Genomic DNA, 23,781 nt, shown 5'->3' with positions numbered 1-23,781 from the left:
GTGTGTGTGTGTCTGTGTCTCGTGTGTCTGTGTCTCGTGTGTGTGTGTGTGTGTGTGTGTCTGTGTCTGTGTGCCTGTGTGTGTGTCTGTGTGTGCGCGCGTCTGTTCTTCCGTCCGTCTGTCCGTCCGTTTCTCCATTTGGCATGTAAGTCCCCACCGCCAGTGCTAACAGTGCCAGCCTATCTGATCAACCCATGGCCTCTCCCAGGACATCCTGTTTTTTATCACACCTGTTCAGCGATGATCCACCACACATTCATCTCCTGTTCCTGGGCTGTAGCACCCGCCTCCGTCGTCATCCATCACATTACATCGTTTACCAAGTCAAGACTCGCACCCGGAGGGGGGATAGAAAAGTCGGAGCAAGCTGTGACTTAGTGAAGCCGTGCCAAGTTACTTTCAGGAGTTTGTGTTCGAATAGTGGGGATGAATTATTGCTCTTTATCTTTTTTTTAGGTTTTTATGCAGAGTTAATAGTTACCTACATGTAGAGTTAATAGTTTATAAACAGAATTGCTTTCACACTGTCAACTTCAGCCAATTCTCCGCCTACCGTGTTATAAAAAGCAACTTAACTCACATCCGTGTTGGCTTGCCAATTGATATCTGGTGCCATGAATGTCAACATATTGAATGAAATGGGGGAGTTGTTATTCAAGTGCTTTAGTGCTGCACCTAATTGAATCAGACTTTTAAAGGATTCATATGTAAGTGAGTTTGTAAGTTTTGCTTTAATTATTCCCACTGATGCTGATGAATCCCCCCCCCCCCACTGCAGAGGAAATATGTACCTCATCAAATATAATTCCATTTAAGAGCCCCTCTTCACACAGGGCTACATTTGTTTACTTCACACATTGGCACTGTTATTCACTCCTCCCTAAATACGTTTTTGCAGAGACCGTGCAGTCTGTTGGCCTAATTGATCGACGAAGCCCTGGGACACAGGGAAAGAACAAACGACTCAATGCTTCATCACCCCTGTTTGATTTAAAGCCTTGCAATAGGCCTGCTGAATAGGAGACTGAAAGCAGTATGATGGAGAACTAAATGCTCGAGGCCCTGGCTGAGTTCTCAGAATACAGGGGGAGAGCAGCCTTCTAAAGAGACTTATCACACCACGGAGAGCTGCAACACTAATGCTAATTCACCAGCTCTGTGGATAAAGCATGAGAGGGTGCAAGGGAGGGAGGGAGGGAGGGAGGGAGGGAAAGAGTGTGTCCAAGATTACATGTATAAAGAGTTCATTGAACTGAGCTGAACCACGCTGAACTGAGCTCCGTGAGGGAAATAGGCAGAGAGAGCAAGCTCTCACATCCTTAACACCAAGGAAATAAATAGCGACGTTGGAATTTCATTTATTTACCTATTGGCTTCGTGCTGCAGCTCCAACGGACTACAACTAATGTGTGACTAAAGGGTCACAAACTATTATTAGTTTGTGACTGTAAAGCGGAAAGAAGACAGATGTCCTCCATTAACAGTGAGGCTCCTGTTTGCGTGAGGGTGTCGGATGATTAAACGCCTGAAAGCTGTGTACATTTCGCTTCTTAATACACTTTTTTTTACTTGATGTACATGGTACCTACCTCCTCAGTTATACAGTTACTTTTGGGACTCTTGCACTCAACTAGGGCTTCTTCAGTGTTTTGGAGGGCTACATGTCAAATCACTGGTAACTTAAAACTTGCGTGAGTGAGAGAAATTGGCGTACATTTGAGCTGAAGTCACTCTGGCCCGTGTGCCATGCCGCCTGCAACCTTTGAAGTGCTTCTGAGGTCGTTTCACACCACCAGTGGAATGGCCAAACTTACTTCTCACCAACCTCATCTGCCAAGGCTGAAGCAGCACTTTCCCCAGCGCTACGGCATAGGGTGGAAAAAATCTAGAAGTCACTCTCTGCAAGACATCCATGAGAGTTCTTCATCTCAGTAGCCCAGTGGCTGTTCTCTGTCCCTGCCTGTCACTCCTCTCCCTATTAGCGAAGGGGGGGATTAGCGCCCCGCTCTGCCCCTCACCTCTCCCGGGGCTGACCCTTTGTCCCGGTGACACGGTGGATCCGGGTGGCACTAATGGAGTTCTAGCTCGCCGTCCCCCCCAAAAGCACACAGACTTAACTCCCCATCCACTAGTCAAAGTGGCCGCACACCACCCACCAAAACTCATTTCACGAAACACTGCCTCTCCCTATGCAAATGAACGATGTTATCTTGGACACTAATTAAAATGCCCCAAAAGGAAATTGTTAGTCCGCGATTTCTACTTCAATTGCCGCATCCCAAATCTGTCAGAAAGAGAAGGGGACGATCGAATGCTTGGCTAGGTGTTCAAGCCCGGTGGTAACTGGCTGCAGAAGCTCTGGATGTGTTATTAACCGTTGAGATACCTGCACAGATACCTGCACAGTTTGTTTACCCAGTTTTACAGTAATTCTCCTTTTACTTATCTGTTGAGCATATTACTTTGTTTCTTTGGTGCTCATTGGTTACTAGGTTTTAAAGAAAATGGCTTTTAATGGTTTTAATGTAATGAGAGGGATGTAGGGGGAGTTGGGGAGGTAGAGGGGGAGGGGGAGAGGTAGAGGGGGGTGGGGAGAGATGTAGGGGGAGGTAGTGAGGGATGTAGGGGGAAGTGGGGAGGTAGAGGGGGTGGTGGGGAGGTAGAGAGGGATGTAGGGGGAAGTGGGGAGGTAGAGGGGGAGGTGGGGAGGTAGAGAGGGATGTAGGGGGAGGTGGGGAGGTAGAGGGGGAGGTGGGGAGGTAGAGAGGGATGTAGGGGGAGGTGGGGAGAGATGTAGGGTGAGGTGGGGAGGTAGGGGGGGGTGGGGAGATATGTAGGGGGAGGTGGGGAGGTAGAGAGGGGGGGAGAAAGCGGGAGAACAGAGTTGTGGGGCCATAGGCTATAGTTCTGTATGTAAGGACTACTTCTCTGTTTCTGCCTGAGACTTCAGTACTGGTGATGCGTGTCATATGAATCTTTGTTCCTGCGAAGACGAAGTTTGAGGGTGGATTTCATGCTCTAAAAAAAATCCACAGTCTCTCTCTCTCTCTCTCGTTCATCGCATACCACTGCGTTTAGATCAGTGCCTTACCCCAGCTCTCTCTCTCTCTTTCTCTGTTTTCTCATTTCAAAAGATGCCATCTGTACAGCTGTGGGGTTCCCAGCATGGTTCAGCAGCGCTGTGCAGCTAAGTCACTCGTACAAAAGGGAACCAAGGTTCTGTCTTCCCCCATTTCCAGGCAGATTTGTTGTCGCAGCAGCACTTCTGATGGCTTCTTAAGTTGTGTGAAATGTGCATGAGTAATGCAGCTTCCATTTACGTTTAGTTGATGGTTTTATCCAAAGCAACTTACAATACAGTAAGTCCATTTGTCTAACGTAAATGAATCAACTATGCATCACCGTCATCGTAAGTAAGGTTTTAAGAAAGGTTCGATAAGAACAAGGGCCACCGGCAGTCACACTGCTAGAGAAAGTAAGAAAACATATTATTATTTTTTTTTGATTTTTTTTTTTGCATGTACTAGACAGTAGAGCCACTCAGACTGATGAAAGAAAAGTAAAATGAAAGTAAAAAAAGAAAAAGTCACTGAAGTCACTCTGTGATTCCTCACATTCACTTGAATCAATCATGTTTTCCCCAACTCCACTCAGAGATGAACTCATTGTATAAGAATTTTTCCTGCCTTAGTATTTAGCACTCAAGCCTGAAAGATGAGAATTTCTCTCACTTCAAGGACAAATCATCTGTGTACTGTCAATTGAAGTATTGTCAATCCAGTCTGTTTGTGCATATTAACATGTTGAATAGGGGAGATATAGAAACAGACATGCCTGCTGAACTGGAGGGTCTCAGCCAAGACGTTATTTGAGAGAGTTACTTGCTTATCACAAATATATTTAATTTTAGCTTCAGTATTATGAGGGGTTTACAAATTGTTTCTTTAAGAGAACCGTAACCTGGCCATCCTGTTTTTGTGACTAACTATGTGTAGCCTCTGTAGTTCTGCTGGTGAAGTCTGCTATGGATGGTTGCCTCCGACACATCCATACCTATCTCCAGGGGAGAGTTCCTGATCTGTGGGAAAGTTGTTTTGGGAGTTAGAAGTGTTCCTATTTTCTGAGCTCACCAGTGCTTTCTTTCCCTACCTGTTAAGTTTAAGGTTTTGGCTGTTTCTGATTGATCTTTTCAGATATTTCAGCCTCATAATGGCTTCCCTGAGTTTCATTGACGTCTCTTTGGCCCTCATGTTGACAGACACTAAAAGCAGACTCCAAAAGCAAACACAAAGCCTAGAATCCATACTAGACATTGAGAGCTCTCTTATCACTGCACAACTGATCTGACGGAACACCTGTCAAGCCAATTGTCCCATCACTTTTGGGTACCCTGAAATAGGGGAACTATGCATAAAAAGTGTTGTAATTTTTGAATGTTGAAACCAATATGTACACTACATGTCATAGTAATCATTTGAATCCAAGCTTTTGGAAAGTAGAGTGAAAAGAAGAAAAAAATGCTTCACTGTCCCATTACTTAAGCAGGGCACTGTACAAAAAACTATATGACTTACAGCCAAATACTTTCACCTTTTCTTCTGCAATGTCTGGTATTGATTATGATTTTCACCCTTCTTGCATCACACGTTCATCTGATATGCAACCTCATGCTGCAGCTGAACCCAGATCTAAAGAGCATTTATTCTCAATGTTCTCTACATCTGGAATGGTTCTCCGGTGATGATTTAGGTTGTAAATTGGATGTGTCACCCTGTATGCACTCAGAGGAACCGATCCTGGCAGACCCCCTAAACAGTCATTTCAAGAACAAGAGAAAACTGTGCTCAATCCAATAGGTTTTTATCCTGTCCCATACATCAATCCTGCACCCTCAGCAGATAACGGAAAGGTAACCCTGTGGCTAGCCTGTGTGAGAAACCCGGAACACACAGTGGACTTTATTTTTAAGCTTGTTAAACAAGATTAAAGCCCCTCAACATGGAAGCGGAGACAATAAAGGTCCATGTTATCGGACCGGACACAGAGAAAGTTGCCATTCCTCACCTCTTTTATTGTTCTTGAGGTGAGTTTTGATTCCCTAGTAGACCACTCTCTCTGTCCTTCCACATTACCTCTGATAGTGTCTTTACACTTTCCCATGGGATATTTATATCAGCTTTGACTTACTCTACTACTGTAATTTAAATAATGAAAAAGACAGCACCTGACATTATTGTAAAGAGGTCAGTGCAAAGAATAATGACTGTCATAAAGACATGTGATGAAATGTCCATGTCAACCTCCTACTGCACCCCAGTGGATTGGGCACTAAAGGCTTACTGTGTTTTACTATTTGGTTTGAGATGTTAATTCTGTAGGACAGCTGTAGTGTAGTATCAACCTTGATAGTGGGGCTGCTTATTTACTTTCCCAAGACATAAAGTGTATCTTTAAAAAGATGCTACAGGATCTTTGTGATTACATCTGTCATTTTTAAACCTCATATTTTGGGCCTGGATGGTCAATGTTTAGTCTGTACAATATATGAACTGAATCACTTTACCTCATTCAGCCACGGAATCCCTCGTTTATCAGCTTCAGGATTTTGAAGCAGCAATATTTAACTTGTGGTCCTGTGGCTTGGGCTCATTGGAATCCACGCACACAGAGACTGCAGGCATGCAGAGACTGCAGGGCACGCGACGTGGACCCGTTTTCACACACAAGGACTACTTTAAGAACTATAGGCTGAAATTAAACAAATGATCCTGTAGTGTCTGTTTAATTGTATCACTATCTTGAATTGTACAATTAATCCTCCTCATCTTCACTGTATCTATCAGTCTATGATAGTCATTTACAGTCAAAGAGGAATAGTAGTCGATTCCAATTGTTATTTTCTCTTCTTTTTGGTCATCATTCAGAATGATGTACAAAGTTGCAGTGATGCGGGTGATGTCAAATGAGCTGGTTGTAACTGCCAGAAAATAATCTATATTTGCAATGGCATATGCCAATATGCCTTAAACCGATGCTTTGCCACAGTAAGAACTGTTTATTGAGTTATCGATTTGTCTATCCACATTTCCACAGGGGATGATTAAGTCATGAGGTGATCAGAAACCTTTAGAATCAAATTACCTCAACTTCTGGGAGAGTGTCATTACATTAGGAGACACTTAAATGTGTAGAAAATATCAGAAAATGTCTGTTCAGAGGCAACTTGGCCTGAGTGATGCCTGTGGACTTACTGAAGTAATGAGAACGATGAGTCACCCGAACTAAAAGGAAAAGCTTTGATGTTAAACAGTGAAGAAATGTTCATCAGCGGTGGGTCCCCAAGGATCATCAGTCTGCTTCCATAGACAAAACACCTTTATCAATCTTTTAATAGTCGCTTTAAAGACAGGTTTAAAGAGCAAGAGAAGAGACTGAAAACCCCCCATGATTTGTAATTATCTAAACGTCTTTTGCTTTGCCTTTCGTATCGGCACCATGGTCGCCCACAGCTTTGAATCGTGAGGTGTTTTGAAAGGCCTTTCTCATTCTTTTTTACCATTTGGTATTTCTCACCTTGTAATCACAGGTCAATTGCTTTCTCATTGCCAGTGATCCCTTAGATATGGCCAGTAACCAGGAACCGTACTCACCATTACCTTGTGAAAAAGCCAGGAGTCAAACCTACTCTCATTCTCTTGCACAGTCCTGGCTTGCAAACCTGCTGTGAAGTGGATGACTCGGATTTAGAAAGAGAAATATGTGACAGTGTGAGAGAGTTAAAGGTGGCCCTAAGGGGCTTCATTGTCCAACTATATATGGGGGCACAGTAGCTAGGAACTGGAACATCATCATTTTGGAATGTCAGTCGTCTTTGCTGATGTCCACGGTTTGGGGGCTCACTGCTGACACCAAATGTGAAATTGTTGCCTTCCTGATAAAGTGTGATAATTTTGTTGGCCCATTGAGATGAGGGGGAGTGTTTCCAGCCAGCTGAAAAATAGGCAGGTTTGTAGCGGCGGGGGCTGCCAGCGCCACTAAGGTACGGTGTGTGCCAGCGCTGGAGCAGCTGCCATTGGCCCTGACATTTTAGTGCCTGCTGTCCATTAGTTGCAGTGTCCACAGCACTGAAAGGTGTGTGTTCCCACAGTCCATTTGCCACCCGTCTGTTAGCATGCTAATATCAGCAGACTGTTTGACAGGGTAGCGCTAGCCACGATTATACCCTGGGAGACAGAGGCTGGCATTATTCACTGGCATTGTAGACTTCTAGTCATCTTGGACATTATACAGTGCCCTCCATAAGTATTGGAAAGAGGAAGCATTTTGTCTTCTTTTAGCTCTATGCTCCAACAGTTTGGATTTCAAATCAAATAATTACCATGGGGTCAAAGTAGAGATTCTTGAAAAAAATTGAAACATACTCCCCCTATTTCAGGGCTCCAAAAGTATTGGACAAAAATCATATAATGTCCAAATAAAGTACTCATGTTTAGTATTTGGTCGACAATCCTTTGCATGCAATAACTGCCTGAAGTCTGTGACCCATTGACCCCACCAGACGCTGGGTATTTTCTCTGCCAGGCCTGTACTACAGCCATCTTCAGTTGTTTGTGTTGAGGTCTTTTTCACAGGAAATGAAATGTATGTTCAATTGGTTCTAGTTGCTATGCTTCAATTGGTTCGATGCTATTTGCTTCGACTCGAGTTCTGTACACTTCAGAATACATTCTGTTGCTGCTGTCAGCAGTAACATCATCAATTAATACACATTAGCCAGTTATTGTGGCAGCTAAAAATGCCCAAACCATAGCACCCCCTCCACCCTGTTTTACAGATAAGGTTGTATGCTGTAAATCTTGGGCAGATCCTATCCTTTTCTCCAAACTTCCAGACCTCTGTAGGCTTTTTAGGTACTTTATAGCAAACTGTACCATCCTTTTTGAGGATAACTTGTGTGTGTGTGTGTGTGTGTGTGTGTGTGTGCAGGGAGGTTCTTTTGAAATATAACAATATACAGTGCATGTAAATGTAGTTGCTAATATTCATTAGTGTGTATGCTGCTCCATCTCTTCTCCAGGTCTGGAAGCAATCTGGAGCCTGGTTCTATAAGGCACTTCCTAAGTATGTTCGTCCAGGGAAGGAGATACCGGGCAGGGCACACACACTGAGAGGGACCCAAAGAGGGGGTCTGAGGATGGCCAGGAGTGCCCCCGTCAACCGCACCTACACATGGGCACACAGCAAAGGTCAGTAATCACCCCACATATCCTCCACACTACACAGTCATGGGACTTCTGCAGTCATTGACCATCTTATTGCACACATTTAGAATCATTAAGAGTCTAGAGGCGCTTGCTTACACTACATTTTCCTGGCCGTGATTCAAGCGCATTCCATTTCTGTGTTCCTTTAACCTTGTTGCCCTCCGCCCCATTCTCCGATTTGTATTGAAATGTGTTTATCCTCCAATCTTTGTTATTTAGTCTCTGATATAGTGTGTTATGTCAGAGTTGAATTCCTGGAATTGTGTTTTAGTTGGTTTTTCCGCTCTCCGTGTTTCTCTCCTGGCTCTTTTGTTGTCTCACTCTACATTTTCTTTTTCTTTTTTTCTCCAAAATGCTTCAAACGGAAGTTAGTGAAGGAAGCCTGAACCAATAGCTGACACATGTTTTCAAAGTATCCCATTATGTCTGCGTCTTATCTTAATTGGACAATTCCCAAAGAGGACAGGGCTCTTTTAGAGAAGCCAGGTTTAGAAATGTTTGGTTCAGTGTGTGCTGCTGTGGGTGGGCTGCTTCAACTGCTTTATCTCTTCCCTTTACAAGGGCGGGTAAATCCGGCTTGTCCCTCAAAGTTACTCTATTCAAGTTTTTTTTTGCTATTTATCATCATCAGCGGAATAGTCAAATCTCACTGTGTATTATGTTGGTGCAGCTAGAACAAATTTGATGTACTGTGTATATTTCACACATATTTCAGTGCTCTTTGATGCACCTTTAAAATAACATTTTACAGTGGATTAATTAAACCCACAGATCTAAACATAGATATGCTCATCATAGCATATGTAAAGTCATGTTTGCAATGTAAAGTCATGTTTGCTAAACTTATTTTTTTTTTTTTTTTTTTTGGGGGGGATAGATAAGCTATGAAATTAGGAAATAGAATTGAAGTTCCGATAGCATTGCTTACATCATTTCTAGTCCCTTTTTTCCCCTGCCCCAACCCTCCCCTAATTGTAGGAGCTGAAATATATATATATAAGATTTTTGTTCAAAAAAATTGTTATTGTCGTCAGTAGTCTTGTATCCAGTATGTTTTTGACCTTAAATGAAACTGGTATACTGATCTATTTATGCTAATCTTTTTCAGTCATTTGTGATTTTTAATATGAGGCAAACAAACTAAATCCTTACCTTCTCCTTTTCCAACTTTCCTCCAATTTTGTGGCAAGGCTGCATTTAGTTGCTTGTAATTTTGTATTGAGCATACAGTCCCATATTCTTTTAAAAGTTGTTTATGTGACATAATATTTCCATCCTTCATAATATCATTGAAGAAGTTGATTCCATTGTGAAAATGTTTTTCCATAAACGTCATTTGCTGTAATATTTGATTTGACTGTTCTGGAGGATAACATTTAAATTGTAACCTGCTTAAAATAGTATTGCCATAGAACTGAAGTCTCACAATGAGAGCAGCATGCATGTTCTCTTTGCTGGTTCTCAGGGTTAAACTCTTCAGCTCTGTCATGCTGAATGGCTAGCTAGGGGCCTATGAGCACCATTATATTATACTCCACAAAGGACTCACCCGGGGATAAACAAGGCTATAGATGTGATTTATATCTATCTGAACATGCTCTTGAGCTATTCAAAAAGCAGACCTGGCCACACTCAACCCAAGACATGTGAGCACCCATGTTTATTTTATTACATAATGGAGTGACCTGAACTAGCCTGGTATTATTGGAATCCCAGAGCAAATATGTTTTAGAGGTACAGGAGGTAGCTAAGCATGCCTACTGCACCCCTTTGTTCAGATGTGCACTGTTCACTCATAATTCACATTTTGAAAATGTAAGTCTGAAGCTTGACACATAATTTTAGGTGTGATTGTCATGTATTGCCTTGCTGACATTGAATACAAATATGTATATCCTCGAGCAGCCACATTTTCTTTCAATTATTTGCAATTTATTACTGACTGTTTGTGTTCCCTGCAAGATATGTCAGGAGATTTCCATAAAGACACCCTCCTTACCTTCAGTAGTAGCTCTCCTGTCATGGCTATTCAACTATAGACATTTAGAAGGCCATCTGTCGAGTCATCATATGCAAATAAGATCATCAGTGTAATACAGTGCATGAATATTAGCAACTACATTTACATGTACTGTATATTGTTATTTCAAATGACTTATAAACTCAAACAGTCATTGCGTCATATGTTTTACCCACTCTAAAACTACTGAACCTCCCTACACACACACACACACACATATGTATATACGTATATATATATATATATATACAGTGCCATGCGTAAGTAATGGGACAGTGAAGCATTTTTTCTTCTTTTTGGCTCAACAATCCAAAAGTTTGGATTTTAAATCAAACAGTTACTGTGAGGTTAAAGGAGACATTCTCAGATTGTATTTGTATGTGTTATTAAGAAATTACAACACTTTTTAGACAGTCCCCCTCTTTTAGGCCACCAAAAGTGATGGGACGGATTTATCAAATGTGAAAAAGATGCTGTATATATTCTCTGGTTTGTCTCATTGTCCTGCTGTAATAATAAAGCGTCGTCCACTGAGTTTGGAGGCATTTGCTTGTACTTGGACTGACAAGATGTTTTTGCGCGCTTAAGAATTCATCCTGCTGCTGCCGTCAGCAGTTACATCATCAATGAAGACAAGTGAGCCAGTTCCAGTGGAAGCCATACATGCCGAAGCCATAACACCCCCCCCCCCACACACACACACACACACACACTATATTTCACAGATGAGGTGGTACGCTGTGGATATTGGGCAGTTTAGTTTGTTCTCCACACTTGACACTTGCCATCACTTTGGTAAATGTTAATCTTTGTCTCCTTTTCCAGAACCCTACAGGCTCTTTTAGGTACTTTTTAGCAAACTGTAATCTGGCCATCTGGTTTCTGCTGCTAACTAGTGATTGAAAGAAGACAAAATGCTTCCTCCTTCCAATACTTACAGAGGGCACTGTATGTAGCTACGGGGCTCGTCCTGTTTTGGCGTTGTTAGGCATGTCATTTTCCGATAGGCCAAGGCTGAGTCATGGCCCGCCGTGGGGGTATCAGATGGGCGTAGCAGCTGTGGCTGTGACCCCACCGGCCTAGCAAAGGGGAGCGGATGCAGAGCAGAAGAGGTGAGGTGGGGAGACAATCTGGATTCTGTGAAGCCACAGCAGGTGGCCCTGGTCAGGAGTAAAGCTGATCACACTACAGTGTAACAGTGCAGGTAGAAATTGGAGGATGGGCTCATTATAATGAATGAAATGGAATGAGGCGGTAGAGGACTTCTGGCCATCTGGAGCACAGGGAGAATTCCCGGTGGGCCGGTCGATCTATGGGCTGCGGGGCCGGTGGATGGCCAGGTCAATCTGTGGGCTGTGGGGTCGGTGAGTGACGCAGCCCAAAATGCCCACTACTCCATCTCTCTCGGCATGGCAAGCCCATCGGTCCATTCCGCCTTTCCGCGCATTTCCAATGTCTGCACTGCACCAGTGGAAAATAGGCTGCCATTGGAGAAGAAAGTGGATTGTGGAAGTAACTTGGTTTGCCTGTTATCAAGTGTTAGTTTCAGTAGCAGTGTTGTCTAGAACCCCCGCCACTGTCCAGCCTATGAAAGGATCAACAGGCCTATACCTCAAGTTAGCACATGGAGCTCCAAACCAATTACACCCTCTTGACGACACATGCAATGATATGCCGCACTCGCTAGGCATTAGTCTTGATGGGCTCTGAGGGAAGTGGCAGATTGAGTGCTGAGAGCAGTTTGATCCACCCTGGTCTGGCCAAAGTCATATTTACAGCTTTAGAAGACATGGAGAGAGACTGGCCCCTAAAGATAGGGAGACGATTCACTGTGTTTTTTCTTTATCTCCCTCATTATGAAACTAACGATGCTACACTGAGGATTCGGTGTCTCGTTGACGTTTTGTCGTTTCTTTGCTTAATGAGGGGAACTGCTGTTCGTGTCTCCAATCAGGTGTATTTTTACCAGTCAGAGAACCAGTCATTTTACTGTCAACCATATAATAAATAGTATTCCCGGAGTACTGTATATTGAGCTGTTCTGTTTACATTTGACAATAGAAAACAAACATGAGTCTCTTCCTTGACCCCCTCCAAGTCTAGCTGAATGAGGACATTATTATTTCAGGGGTTACATTTGGTTGTCAGCTCTTTGGCCTCTATGGTGACGTGCCCTGAGCTCATTTGAATTAATGTTCTTGGTTTAATCAGAGGGGGTTTATGTAAATTTCAAAAATGGCTTTCATTAGACAGCATGAATATTTTGTATTTGGCAGTCATAACCCAGTAACCGGGATAATGCCATGATATTGATGGGTTCAGAGAGGGTAATGAGAGATTAGTTTAGGGTGGGGGTGGAGGCATTGATGGAAGGGGTTGCTCGGTCTGGACGAAGACTTTAGATCTCTTGAGTCAAAGATTGGAAAGGGGAGGTCCTCTTCATGAGGATACTATTGATAGTCTCTTGTGTACAGTATACTGTTCTTCTGTACTTTCAGCCCCTCAACACACCTGTTTACTGTTCTATGTAGATAACATTGACTGTGCCACTACCCAGCACCTTATTACACTGCCATCATTTGTCATGATCATCAATGAAAAGTCCTCTCATTGACTTGGGAGAAACAGTCTCCCATGTTCCTCGATATAGCAGTTTTACTAAATGATGTGCTTGAATACTAAATGCACTATTTAGATAAGTAAAGGCAGACATTTGAATCTGTTATTCAGGATAAACACTGCACATTCAAGCTGTTTGACTGAACATACCCATTTAAACATTCCAGCTTTGAAGATGAGATAAATATTGAAAAACACAGACATTAGCCTGTGTGAGTTGTGTTCTAAATGAGCTTTCCAGAGCCATGAGTCACATTCGTAAAAGATGAGTTCAATTGAACTGAAAGGATCTCTGGAGACCCTAGGTTTCTGGATGCAGGGGTAGATAGCCAGACTGTGGATGGATGCCATGAATCATAAGACGATGCCCCCAAGGCTTTTTCCAAATTGGCTCACAGATAAGAGAACAATAAGAAAAGTTGATGGAACAACAGTGCTTTGAACAGTGACACCATCTGTGGTGTCAGCTGTGGAAAAGATGTCTCTTTAACGTTTATTTGGCCCAATATCTCCCGAGGTTGTTGTTTTTCTTGGTGATGAAGAGGGCAAGAGTTACCTAGACCTCAACATGACCAGGAGACTTAATTGTGTCAAGTGAAATAAAGTGAGTGAAATAAAGTGCCGGAATGGCTGCTAACAATGTGCATTCCCTGGGGAAAGTAGGTACAGTACTAGGGTACACACTACTATTGGGCTCAAAAACCATCATTTGAAGTGGTATTGAACCAGGGGAGGCTGGTAGAGGTAGACATCGGAGGACAGGCTCATTGTAATGCACGGAATGGAATGATGAGTGGTATTAAACACCTGTGACAGTGGTTAAATAGCGGTTTGTGTCGAGCAGTGATATATACGTGAGATGAAAGCTTCGATTTGACTCATCCCAAAAAAATTGCTTAAATCTTGCTTTCTGACTATAAAGGAGATCACTAAAAACTTTAATTCTGAAACGTTGAGGCCTCATATATTGTAAGGATGACTCTTCATCACCACAGCTTCGAGCAATCCCTGTGTAAGAGCAGGCCCTGCTAGGCCAATTTTCAGTTAAGTATTTTCCACTCCAAAGTAACTTTTTCATTTGATTTGAAAAAAAAAAACCTAGTCTGGGTAGCTGAGAGTTGAAACGTACACTCATCTTCTCTGAAGCTACCCTGCGGCGCTGCACAGTTTGGGCTGGTGTGGGGGGAATTGCTGTGAGTCAGCAATGAGACAGAAGTCAATGCTCCCTTGGCCGCATTCATCAGGCCAGATTGAAGAGCCGGGTGGTATTTCACAGCACAAGGAGTGTGTGTGTCAGAGAGAGAGAGAGAGAGATAGAGGAGGGGGGGGGGGGGAGAGAGACAGAGAGAGAGAGAGCACGCCTGCATGGGTTTGTGTGTGTATGTGTATGAATTAATAAGTATGTGTGTATGTGAGTGAATGAGAATTGTATTTGAGTGTGGAGAGAGAGAGAATAGAAGGAGGGAGAGGGAGAGAGGGCGGCGTATCTCCCACACTCTCTGCATCATCAGCCCTCCCCGGCTGATTGAAACCATGGCAGATGGGGTGCGGAAAATTGGAAGGCAGACCTGCACCGGTCCCCGGCTTGCCTTTCTCTCTCCTCCATCAAAAAAATATAATTTGCAGCCTGGCCTCAGGCCACTGATCGGGGCAAGCGTGTGTGTGTGTGTGTGTGTGTGTGTGTGTGTGTGTGTGTGTGTGTGTGTGTGTGTGTGTGTGTGTGTGTGTGTGTGTGTGTGTGTGCGTGTGCGTGCTTTTCACCCAGTAATCAAATAATGACGTCATTATGCCATGGTCATAATGAGCACATGCTGTCCTTTGAACTCTGTTCTATTTTTCAATTGTATTTTTTTTCTCTTCTTTCATTGGCCAATTGTGTTTGTGCTGTATTTGTTCCAGTGTGCATATATGGCTCTGTACAAGTCTTTGTGTGTTACTGTTCATGTGGTTCTCTTTGACCTGCCCTCTCATCTGTCTGTCTGTCTGTCTGCCTGCAGTGGTCTCCAGTGGCAGTGACAGTGACTCAGACCAAAGTCAGGGCAGCATGGAGAACAAGGTATCCAGTTTCCCTGAGGGTAAGCAACGCATAGGCTCAGGTACTGTACTACTCTGCACCCCCTAACTAAAGAGAGAACAGAATTATCTATCTTTATCCATCTGTCTTGTCTTGTCTTGTCTTGTCTTGTCTTGTCTGTCCGTCAGGACAGCAAATCCATTCCAGAAGTGCCACCTTCCATTTTTCTCTCCCATTCCTTTGAATCCACAAGCACAGTCACAGGGCATTGTTTAATGCTGTTGTTGTTGTACATTTATAGACTGTCAGATATCTGTTGACAACACAGAGATGAGTGATGAGACGTAACAACAGAGAACGTCAATAACACCAGTAGCAATCATCCCCCCTCCAATCACAATGTCTGATCATGTCTGTGCTCCATAACACAATGTGTACACTGTCCAAAACATGCCAATGCAATCTAGTTCCATGTTATTCCCCTATGATGAAGTTCCAGTCTTCTTGTCCCTATTTCACACCAGACGCTCTCCTCCTTCGAATCAGGCCTACAAACTCACCTCTTTAGACAGCCCTTTCTGTGCTGTTTGTGTTTCTGTTCTTAACTAATTTAGTGCCGAGGGTGAATGACGTCACCCAAATTGTCAACATCCTGGAGTGTCAAGGGTGACTTTATTCACCATAAATTATGATGCTTCATTTTGTAGCCAATCAAAATGTTGTTGCTATGTAAACATCACATAAAACACTTGGCACTCTAGGTGGTTAGAGTTCCGGTATTCTTTGACAGTTGGTGAGTTAAAGGGGCAATTGGGATTCAAACAACAACAAGGTGGTGTCCCCGCCACTTTTTTGGTAAACAGCTGAAGGATGGGGCTGGAGAAATGTAACCACTCTCAAATCATAGACAGAGCTATGGATGCAAAGACTGACCATCCATGAGAACAAAATGATTGTTTTAAGATTGTCTTGAAGCTATAAAGTGTTTGTTTACAATTACATTGTTTACAAACAATGGTGTAAACAAACTTTTATTTGGGGTTCTGATGGGGTGAGACAGTTGAACTAAGCTCATAAGTCTAAGTTATATTCTTCAAGAATCAATAGCTATGTATTATTCATTTAAAAGCCAAAAAATGGATGTACCTTTTCCAGATTGCCCCTTTAATGCACTCAACTGTATGCACATTGACATTGGACAAATGAAAAGCATGTTACAAATAAAGTGTATTATTATTACTTACATAATGTTCCAGACTGCACTGTACCCTTCAGCTGTGTCCTGACATGAACCCATCCTGTGTGTTTGTCCACAGTGTCTAGTGGAGGGCTGGTCCAGACCCCCACAGGCCTCGGATCTCGGCCCCAGGAGAGTGTGTTGTCAGACAGCCGCTCCAGCTGGGGCAGTGAGTACAGCCTGGTTCCCCCTGCAGCCCTCCCGGATGAGTTTGACAGTGACTACATTCGGCCCTCAGCCAGTGAGTACACCCGCAGCCATACCTAGAGTGCTGTATATCTAGAACTGTTCTGTATCTATACCTGGGGTGGTCTCTACTCCTGTACCCTTGTGCCCTTCCTTTTGACTCCCTTTTTGAGTCAATTTTGTTTATCTGAAAAGGGCTTGAAAGATGTCATGTTCATGCCATACTGGTCTCACCAATCCAATTCTGTCAGATCTTGTGGGTAAAGGGTCTTGCCTTGTGTCTTGGCCAAATGACCTGACCAGGAAACCAGAGTTTTTCCTGGCTAGATCACATGGTCAGGACACATTCAGGGACCTACTCAACAATTACAGGGAAGAGAGAGTGATTTATCAGATTAGAATCAGTCCACATTGTTACCTAACCCTACAAGACTGTGCCTAAACAGACCCCCACAAGAGCCTTGCAAATGAGGAGGTCTGACAGATTTGGCAGCCAAGAGCAGGCAACCCCAGATTGACTCTAAATAGAGGACTTTGGAGGGTTTGTGTAAGCCCGGAGCTGTGTGTGTGTGTGTGTGTGTGTGTGTGTGTGTGTGTGTGTGTGTGTGTGTGTGCGTGCGCGCCAAGGCAGCCCCTGTTCGCTCTTCAAGTGTGGCAGCAATGTGCAAAATCACCAAGAGGCTAAACTCATAAACATGATTATAGTTGGATGGTGCTGAGAAGTTTCTGATCCGAGCGGGTCTACATCAGACCCGAGATGTTGAACACAGGGGAGTGTGTCCCCTGAGCAAAAGGCCCTTATCCTCTACCCCAGGAAACCCTCTCGCTGTGCTTGCTCACACAAGCCTCCCCTCTCTGCATCTGTCAGTGGGTGCTGTGTCGTGCCAGTATGGGGTGCCCATGCTCTCTCTGTACCCCTATTGCTCCCTGCCCTCTCGAGGCAGGATGCCCGCTGGCAAACAGGGGCCCAATTAGGTCTCATCTGCACAGCGATGGCAATAGGATGGCAGGTTGCCTGCCTCTCTGCTTTGTACCTCCTACCGCCTGCTTCCACAGGTCCTCTGCAGATACAGTAAACACTCTTTTCAAGTTCTCTTGACACAAGGGATTAAAGCCTCCTCTGTCCTTTGTAAGATGTGGAGTCTTACATATTTAATGGGGACTTATGGGGACTGTTATTTTTCAATTCTTGGCCTCCAGTGCCCCATAAAGTTACTCATTTTCAACATCTTATCGGCTTGTCTTTGATCTGGGCCTTTCCTGTATAATTTTGTGTCATTTATTGTATGATCTATCATCAATGTAAGCTACAGTACCGTAAATGTGTCAGGTAATATTTGTGATAATGACTTCATTTGCATCAGGAGAAGTTAGCCAGATAGAACAGTGAATAGAAAAGCACTGACGAATTCATCATTGCTCCAATGGTTGGAGGGATAATGGTCTTTCTCCCATATCGTTTCTACCCTGAATGGCCGATGTAATTTATTTAAAATACAGACATAATTTATTTACAATATGGCCGTCGAGGGCACCCTGACTGTGTTGAATGTTCCAGGGTGCTGGCTCATGGGGAGGGAGGAGAATGGGTTTCTTTTCATCTGGTGTGATTTATGACATGGCCGTGCGCTGGTTTGTCATTTATCAGAGCATAATGGGGTTTATCCTATGCAGGCATACGGTCTCTCCCGGTCACTCATTTGTTTTCACTCAACAGATTTCTGTTTCCAGCCACTTAGGGATTAGTCAGAGTAATTACTCATTCCTGCTTCTGTCTTCATCCTCCTTTGGATGCAAGCGCCATTTGATGTGTCTGTTCAACCAAGCTTCAATAACACTGTTTGAAGTGTGCAATTGTATGCTTGTTGCGTACCTCTGTGAGTTTAGTGTTGATTGTGGGTTTTTTGTAGATGTTAAAATTTTCAATCAGTTTTTTTTTTTTGTGTGTGTTTGAAACTATTTACTGCCACAGGATGGAATCCTAACTCAAGATCTGCATGCGTTTGATTCGAATTACACGCACGGATCTCCAGTTAGGTTTCCACCCACAGTGACTAGGAGAAGTCTTTGTAGGATAAATCTTTTTAAAAATCTTGTAGCTTTTAATGACAATTTAGCAAAAATGGTTTACTTGCTGGTAATGACAGGTCACCCTTTTCTCTGCGGCTACCTCAACCCTCTACAGGAAATAATTCTCTCAAGGCCAGACTACTGTTCTCACTAGATTCACTGACGTCAGACGGTATAAAGTAGACAGTAAGAAAATATTGCCTCAGTAACTTTCTGCATTGAACCTGTTTTTCCAACTAGTATTGGCTGGCTTTGTGTGCATTGCTTCAGTAATGCCTTGAGCCCACACACACATACTGTAGCAACACGCAACCTGCGTATTTCTGTTGATGTTGTTTTCTATTTGTGTATCCTCTCCCATGTCCTTACAACGGTAACGGTGCAGCCGTGCTCTAACTCAAGTGGACATAACAAAAGGGAAAGAGAAGCGGAACCCTAGAGACTCTTACTTTAGTGGCTGTAAGTCTTCCATTGATTTCCCTGATAGCAGGCAGGAAAATTGCTTGTTGTGGGCCCAAGTGAATAACCCTCCCACACCCCCGCACCAGGCTTATGTATGCAGCCATTCTTCACTCCTCCTCCTCCTCCTCCCTCCCTTTTTCTTTCTTTCTGCATTTATCTAATCTACCTTGACATTTCAAAGTTTGGTGCTTTCTTCCTCCTTTCTTTCTTTTTCTTTTCCTTTAAAGTGAGGTTGTATAATCACTCTATCATTGTCGTCTGAGCATCATCCCTCACTCTCTGATGCAGAAAAGACTGCCACTGTGTTTCATCTATGGCTCTCAGGATGAAAAACGACTGGAGAAGTCTCTATTGAAAAGGGAAGGCATTGCTTATTTGCAAGAGTTGCTGTTTCTCTGTGCACACCAGCCATTTTGAGACAGCGTGTATTGACAGAGTGGTTCAATGTATTGACTTATGAACCATCATAGAATTCCATGCATTTTAAACCCTGATTAGAATAGGAAACAAGAAGTGTGCGCCGTCCTGTGTTTGCATAATGAGTCTTATTAAGCCTTGATTAGTGATCATGTCTTCCTCACATGCGTACACTCAATTAGAGGATGCTGTTCAGACTTGATGAAGTGGCAATTTTTCTCCCTGTCAGTGGCACCCATCTGATGAAGTACCACACCAAATTTTGGAACAAGGAGCCACTATGATAAGTCTCCTAAAGTACATGCTACATTGTTAGCATTTGTTGAGCAACAGTATGTAGCACTGCACTGTGTCTCGAGCTAGCGTTAAATTAAGTTTAGTAACATTTACAAAGGTTCAGTCGGAGAGTTTCGAACAATCACACTCAAGCTGCGGCCCCGCGCACCTGCACCTGCTCAACTAGTCAGTCATGTACTCCTGCACATGCTCAGTTAATCAGCTCCACACAGTATATAACCAGCAGCCAAACTCACCTCATTGTACAGTAGATGCTGTTCTCTGGTCCCCCCCCCACCCTCCGGCTCCCCTTCTCTTTTCTTCTCCTTTCTTTTCTGGGGTCGGTTCACGCACAACCTCGGTTCACGTAGAGGGCCGGCCCTACCAGATGGGAGAGTCTTGCACAACCTCGATCCACCATCGAGGAGCGACTCTACCCAAATTGAAGGCCACTCACGTCCTCTGGCCACACCTGAGGCTGGCCCTCCCAGAATAACATCCAAGTCAAGGCACATATACCATACCTACTCATACTGTCCTCCAAAACCTCCACTGGCTCCAAGTCCGATTTAGGATTCATTTTAAGATTTTCCTCACCACCTACAAAGCCCTCAAGAAACTGGCACCCTCCTACCTCTCTGACCTCCTCCTCCAGTACACCCCTACCCACAGTCTCCGGTCAGCTAATGCCAACCTCCTTGTCCCCATCACCACAACTAAACACCGGACCTGGGGGGACCGGGCATTCTCTGCTGCAGCCCCCACTCTTTGGAACACTCTCAAGGACCTCTATCAAAGCATCCAGCACATTCTTCGCCTTCAAACGATCCCTCAAAACCCATCTTTTTAAACTTGATTTGAATCTTTAACTATTTTTTATTGTTGTTTTTACTGACTGTGCTTTTGTTTTACTTTTTGTTCATCTATATACAGTATTCTTGTTCTCTCCGTGAAATGTAGTGTCTTTGAGTACTGAGAAAAGCCAAGCTTTTTCTCTGACACCACTGGGACAAGTTTTATGAAACTTGGGTCTTGCCATAAAGATGGGACATTTACATATTTTGAGAAATCCATGCAAAGCTGTGAGAAGCAAGACTGATAATGAATCAAATAAGCACTACAGGTTCCGGTAACTTTTGAGTTGCAGCTGTATGCCTATAGTTGAATTTGGGAATCATATTTTCATTATATCAGAATCATTATATCCTGACCAATATAATTACCAAATCTAGAGTTGAGTAACCTTGGGTTATAGGTAGTCACATTTGTAACCAAATAATTTGCTTGTGCAAATATTCTGTCTAAGCTAATGAATTTGGGAGTATTTAGAGAAATCAAAGCAAAGCTTCTGTATCAGTATTGTTAGTTTGTACGATAGTAGCCTAATGGCGTCCGAATTATATTTCTCTTTGTTCACAGAAGGTGATCGCACCAAGAGAAAAGCCCACCCTATGAGCAGTGGGCACACAGCACTGTAAAACAGAGACAACCAGAGTGTCATTTTAAACGGTTTATGAATAAACGTCTTTAATCACAGGCTTCTCCTTCACTCTCCTTTTATGGAGGGGCGCTACATCATCCGTGGGGGACAACATGTTTACTGTACAGTGCACTCATTATGATTATTATTATTATTATTATTGTTATTATTATTATTATTATTATTATTATAATACTCCCACTCATAGGCATCTGATAGAGAGGAGACAAACTAGTGAACTAAGTGGTCTTGTACAGATAAATGAACTGGAGCCTTCCTTACAAGAGTCAACTCTGTGCTGCGTTCATGTCATTAATTAACCCTAATTACACTACAGCCACTCCGGAAATCGGTGACGTAAATACATTCAAGTTACAGACTCGGATTCACAGCCTGCTCGCTGAAGAGAACACCTCCGCCATCCGTTCTGATTTTCCTCACTCACTCATATTTCTTCATACCTGTATCCAGCCACTGTATTGGCTACTGTATTTGGTCATGCTATTGTTCTCACCACTTAGTGGTTGAGTCATAATTGCATACAAAAGATTGCCATATTGGCTAAGATTCAGATTGCGGTTACACACCCCCACCCTCTCTTTATGTAAGCACGCTACTGTACATCTGATTGGTCAATCCACAGTCCTTTGTTTGCGTATTTTGCTTGGTTGACTCGACTGACATTTCAGCGTCCTTTTTAGGATCCCTCTGCGCATGGTGAGTCATCCGGTCTCACTTTCCACCAGGAAGCAACAAGTGCTTTCAGCTAACAGCTCACCAGCCCGACTGTCTGATACTGTACATCACACGAAACAAAAGACAATGCGTAACAAACAACCGCTATTTCTCAGCACCTGAACATTAACATTTCACTCTCAAATAATGAAAACCGTGTACTCTGCATACAATAGCATTACCTTTCCTACAGTGTAGGTCTGATACAATTGATTTAACATTTCAAAACATCAGATAATGACTTCAGATAAAGACTCTGGTCTGTCAGTCAAAAAGAGAATGTGTGACTGACATCCGCGTCCAGAATACAAAACACCTTCTCTGCCAAGGGTAGGGGGAGGGTGTGTATGTGTGAGGGAGGGAGAGGGGGGTGGGGGGGGGTGACAGAGGCGACGAAAGGCTGTACACATTTGATGAGTAATAAGCACGGCCATTTTCTAATAAGGTGTGTGTGTCTGTGTGTGTGTGGGGGTGGGGGGGGGGGGGGGGGGCAGTCATTTGGCAAACATAATTAATAACACTCCAGTCTCCCCTGATTAGCCCCAGACGAGGCCTGAATGTGAAATGAGGGCCGGTTAAAGAGATGCTGGAGATTGGCCCAGAGAATGCCGTTGTTGTCTTGTTGGCATGGCGATTCATGTGTGACTAACTTGCTACTCGTACCAATGATTACTTCCAGAGACGTTACGCATACAGAGAAAGTATACTGTTTAGACTTAACATTCAATAAACATACTGTAGTCCTATTTGTAAAGGTACTGTCTGTACAATATACTGTTTGTTCGTACCAAGTTTCAACCTTAAAGCAGAGACAATCTGCTCCAGATGCACACATGTTTTTCTCCAACCACACAGAGAAGTAGATATAGACATTTATATTGCTAATAATACAAATAAATCACTACCATTGGAATCGTCAAATAATTTGATCTACAGTGCCCTGCGTAAGTAATGGGACAGTAAAGCATTTTAACTTCTTTTGGCTCTACACTCCAAAAGTTAGAGATTTTAAATCAATCAATTACTATGAGGTTAGGAAGCAGAGATTCTCAGCTTTTGTTTTATGGTATTTGTGTACATATTTGTTTCACCATTAAGAAATCACAACTCTTTTTATGCATAGTCTACCTATTTTAGGGTCCCCAAAAGTAATGGGACAATTGGCTTGACAGGTGTTTCTGCGAAATCAGGTGTGTTCAGTCACATAATTTGTGCAGCCATGAGAGAGCTGTCAATGTCTAGTATTGATTCTAGGCTTTGGATTTGCCTTTGGTGTTTGCTATTGCTATTTTGTCTGCTTGAGTGCAAGCAAATGCCTGGGATGTTCTGGGAAGCACAAGGTGTGCAGGAGGGCTCTTCCCAGCCCAGGTATAACAAACCTGACTCAACTACTCAAGGTCTTGTTTGTTAATGGATAAGTCTGTGTTGCACATAATATATGGCTTTAAAGAAATGCCTTGACACAAGGATTCGTTTTCTGTCCCTTTCTCATTTGTAAGGCAGTGTTGTAGATAATTGGAAGTTACTTGCCAGGGTTTCTCTGCATATTTTACAGGAGCCAGCTAATCTTCACTTGATCAAAGATGGTCATGCAGTACCTTATGATGAGGCATTGTCTCACTTGAGCACCCTCAATAGGAACCTCTACCTTAATTGAGCACACACAGTAGTAGGGAGATTCACCCTATAATGATCCATTTAACTGGGAGAAATCGCACGACAGTATAGTTAAAGATTCACGAGGTTAGTGGAGCGGGAATTCACAATAGCAGATGGTGGCTCCTTAATGAGCTGGATGGATAGGATGGATAGGATGATAGGATGGATAGGATGATAGGATGGATAGGATGATAGGATGGATAGGATGGATAGGATGATAGGATGATAGGATGATAGGATGGATAGGATGATAGGATGATAGGATGGATAGGATGGATAGGATGATAGGATGGATAGGATGGATAGGATGATAGGATGGATAGGATGATAGGATGGATAGGA

At 43.2% G+C, this 23,781-nt stretch overlaps 1 protein-coding gene across 5 annotated transcripts in view; it reads left to right on the top strand.

The window, feature by feature from the left end:
* The window catches only part of doc2b (double C2-like domains, beta), a 151,012-nt gene that overhangs the window by 17,909 nt on the left and 109,322 nt on the right, over positions 1–23,781 (top strand). For 4 of the 5 annotated variants that reach the window (XM_083697528.1, XM_083697527.1, XM_083697524.1 and 1 more), the window contains 3 exons: positions 8,078–8,246; positions 14,901–14,999; positions 16,234–16,395. In XM_083697528.1, coding sequence (XP_083553654.1) covers positions 8,078–8,246; positions 14,901–14,999; positions 16,234–16,395 — 430 coding nt within the window. The remainder of the gene's footprint in view (positions 1–8,077; positions 8,247–14,900; positions 15,000–16,233; positions 16,396–23,781) is intronic. The other variant, XM_083697526.1, reaches the window with a different exon arrangement.

Source organism: Argentina silus (assembly GCF_951799395.1).
Source record: "Argentina silus genome assembly, chromosome: 2".
Taxonomy (NCBI): Eukaryota; Metazoa; Chordata; class Actinopteri; order Argentiniformes; family Argentinidae; genus Argentina; species Argentina silus.
This window is presented reverse-complemented; position numbering and strand designations above follow the sequence as displayed.